The 2,114-nt window shown below is 38.4% G+C and overlaps 1 protein-coding gene across 3 annotated transcripts in view; it reads right to left on the bottom strand.

Moving 5' to 3' along the window:
* LOC105057340 (aldehyde dehydrogenase 22A1) overlaps nucleotides 1–1,019 on the bottom strand; it is a 19,790-nt gene extending 18,771 nt beyond the window's left edge. For all 3 annotated transcript variants that reach the window (XM_010939938.4, XM_073248767.1, XM_010939937.4), the window contains exons 1-3: nucleotides 685–1,019; nucleotides 533–576; nucleotides 1–14 (exon numbers count right to left, since the gene is read on the bottom strand). The exon at nucleotides 1–14 is cut by the window's left edge and continues 88 nt beyond it. In XM_010939938.4, coding sequence (XP_010938240.1) covers nucleotides 1–14; nucleotides 533–576; nucleotides 685–796 — 170 coding nt within the window. In that variant the 5' untranslated portion in view covers nucleotides 797–1,019. The remainder of the gene's footprint in view (nucleotides 15–532; nucleotides 577–684) is intronic.
* Nucleotides 1,020–2,114: the final 1,095 nt, after the last annotated feature.

Below are 2,114 nucleotides of genomic sequence, written 5' to 3'. Positions count from 1 at the left end.
CCCTTCCGTGGTATCTATGACAAATCAAATAACGAAATCAAAATTCTTGATATTTGGACAACCTGCTCCAGATGCATTAACAGTGATATAAAACCTAACAACAAAACTCAGAACGTTCATAAAATTTGAATCATAGGAGATCAAAAATATATAATTACGATAAACAACGAATTTATAGACTTCACAACTGCTAAATTCCAGCAGTAGACCAAAATCCAAAACATGCAAAGTGAACCAACAACAGTTAACAACAATCTGATACTCCGATCATAAGTTTCCCGGCAAAGAACCAGCTAACAGTCACATTGTCACCATTAATAGTTCAATTCATTTTGCTCGTTCAGAAAGAGCTCAAAAAGCAAGCCTGATCCTCTTCTATTTCTTATTTAATGCTTCTATTTTTAGTCAAAGAGAACAGAATCTTCAAAAATGCTAGCAATGCTATAAGATCAACCGAGTATACCAAACAGGGATGCGACAAAAAAAGAAACCCTAGAAATAAAACAAAGAAGCAGCATCAGGGGCTACTCACATAAATATAGCTGTTCTCCTTGGTCTGGCTCCCATCTTCCAACACTACCGCGAATTCAAGCTCATTAGGCATAAAAAATTCCCCAAAAAGACCAAGAAATCAACAAAAAGACACAGAAAGAGCAGAACAGGGGAAGAGATTAGTGAGAGTACCATCAGAGGCGTCGACTTCAATGGAGGGGACGTTGGGGGGAATGAGCATGAGCAAGAAGCGGCAGACCACGAAGGCGAACCCGAGGACGAGTAACGGCCACCAGAACGCCATTTCCGGAGCTCGAACGGGAGCAGCGGAGATCTGGGACCTGGAGAGAACGTACAAAAACCCCTAGGGTTTGGCTGTGGTGGAGAATGCCGGGAAATGAAGTATAGGGTATTTAAAAAAGAGGGTTAGAAAAGAGCTATATGTGACGCTAGCCTACTTTATTCTATTCTCTTGGTCTCTGCTTCGACAACCACTCGAATAGAACGGCAATTTTACAAACACCGACACGGCGAGTAGCAGCGGTGGCAAAGGTGGTCAATTTGGAGGGACATAGGGGCAACTACGATTACGTATTAAGACTTTTATTTTTAGATTATTTACTAAAAGAGGGTACGGTGGCTGGAGCAGTGAACAATTTTTTTTTTTTTTTTTTCACTCTTTAAAAAGTGCATTTGGTTCGCAAGTAAAATCAGGATAAAAACAATTTGAATGAAAATTGAAGGGGACATATTTCTCGACTTATTTGATTGATGATCAAAATTAAGATCATCTCAAAATGAAATATAAATATTAAAGAAATATATAATTATATTTTGAAGTATTAGGATATTTTAATTCTCCCTTATAATTGAAATGGGAACAGAAATTTTTTGAAATAAATAATTAAAAAAATATTATTTATTTATTTTTATTTCAGAACCTAATTTTCTCCAACTAAATATATCTACATCTTTAATCTGATAAATAAGTACGATACTACTAATTGGCTGGCTTCTTATGCTTTAACTTATGGTTCTTTTGCCATTAATGCCGCCTATCTTTTGCCCAGGGATCTCTCTACTTTAGCAGGCTGATGCTTAGGAGATGGTCCATGTTAGCTTGACTTGAGGGTTTTTAATTATTATTCATGCAGTTGATTTATGATACTTTCTGCACATTTCATGATTATGTTCTATGGCTGCCTGGCTGCTTCTCTGTAAACTTTTGCTTTGCTCTATTTCAGGCCACCAGTGATTTCTTTTCTTTCATTCAGCCTCGTATCAACACGTTTCTCTGGTCTAACTTGGGTGTATCCAGCTTCATCAGCTTTATCTTGTATGGTTTTTATCTTGTTCCCCATGATACATGCTGTTGCTGCTCATTTTACCTACTTCACCCTGGAGTTTATTAATTGGGCTACGTTGCTCCACCGTTTTGCTCCAGGGTACATGCACTGTTGGCGTTGGAGTGTGGGTCACTGTTGGCTTTGATGGATGGGGCATTCAGAGTTACTTTTTTTTTTGATAAGGATTCAGACCTACTTTTACTGGGTAGTTTCACTGTAGGTTCTCTGGGCCCTCTTGCCTTGGTCTTATTGCCTATCACGTAGCTGGCTCCATGT

This window comes from Elaeis guineensis, chromosome 14 (genome assembly GCF_000442705.2).
Source record: "Elaeis guineensis isolate ETL-2024a chromosome 14, EG11, whole genome shotgun sequence".
In the NCBI taxonomy this organism is placed as follows: Eukaryota; Viridiplantae; Streptophyta; class Magnoliopsida; order Arecales; family Arecaceae; genus Elaeis; species Elaeis guineensis.
Note: the sequence above shows the minus strand (reverse complement) of the source record. Positions and strands in the feature narration are given on the sequence as shown.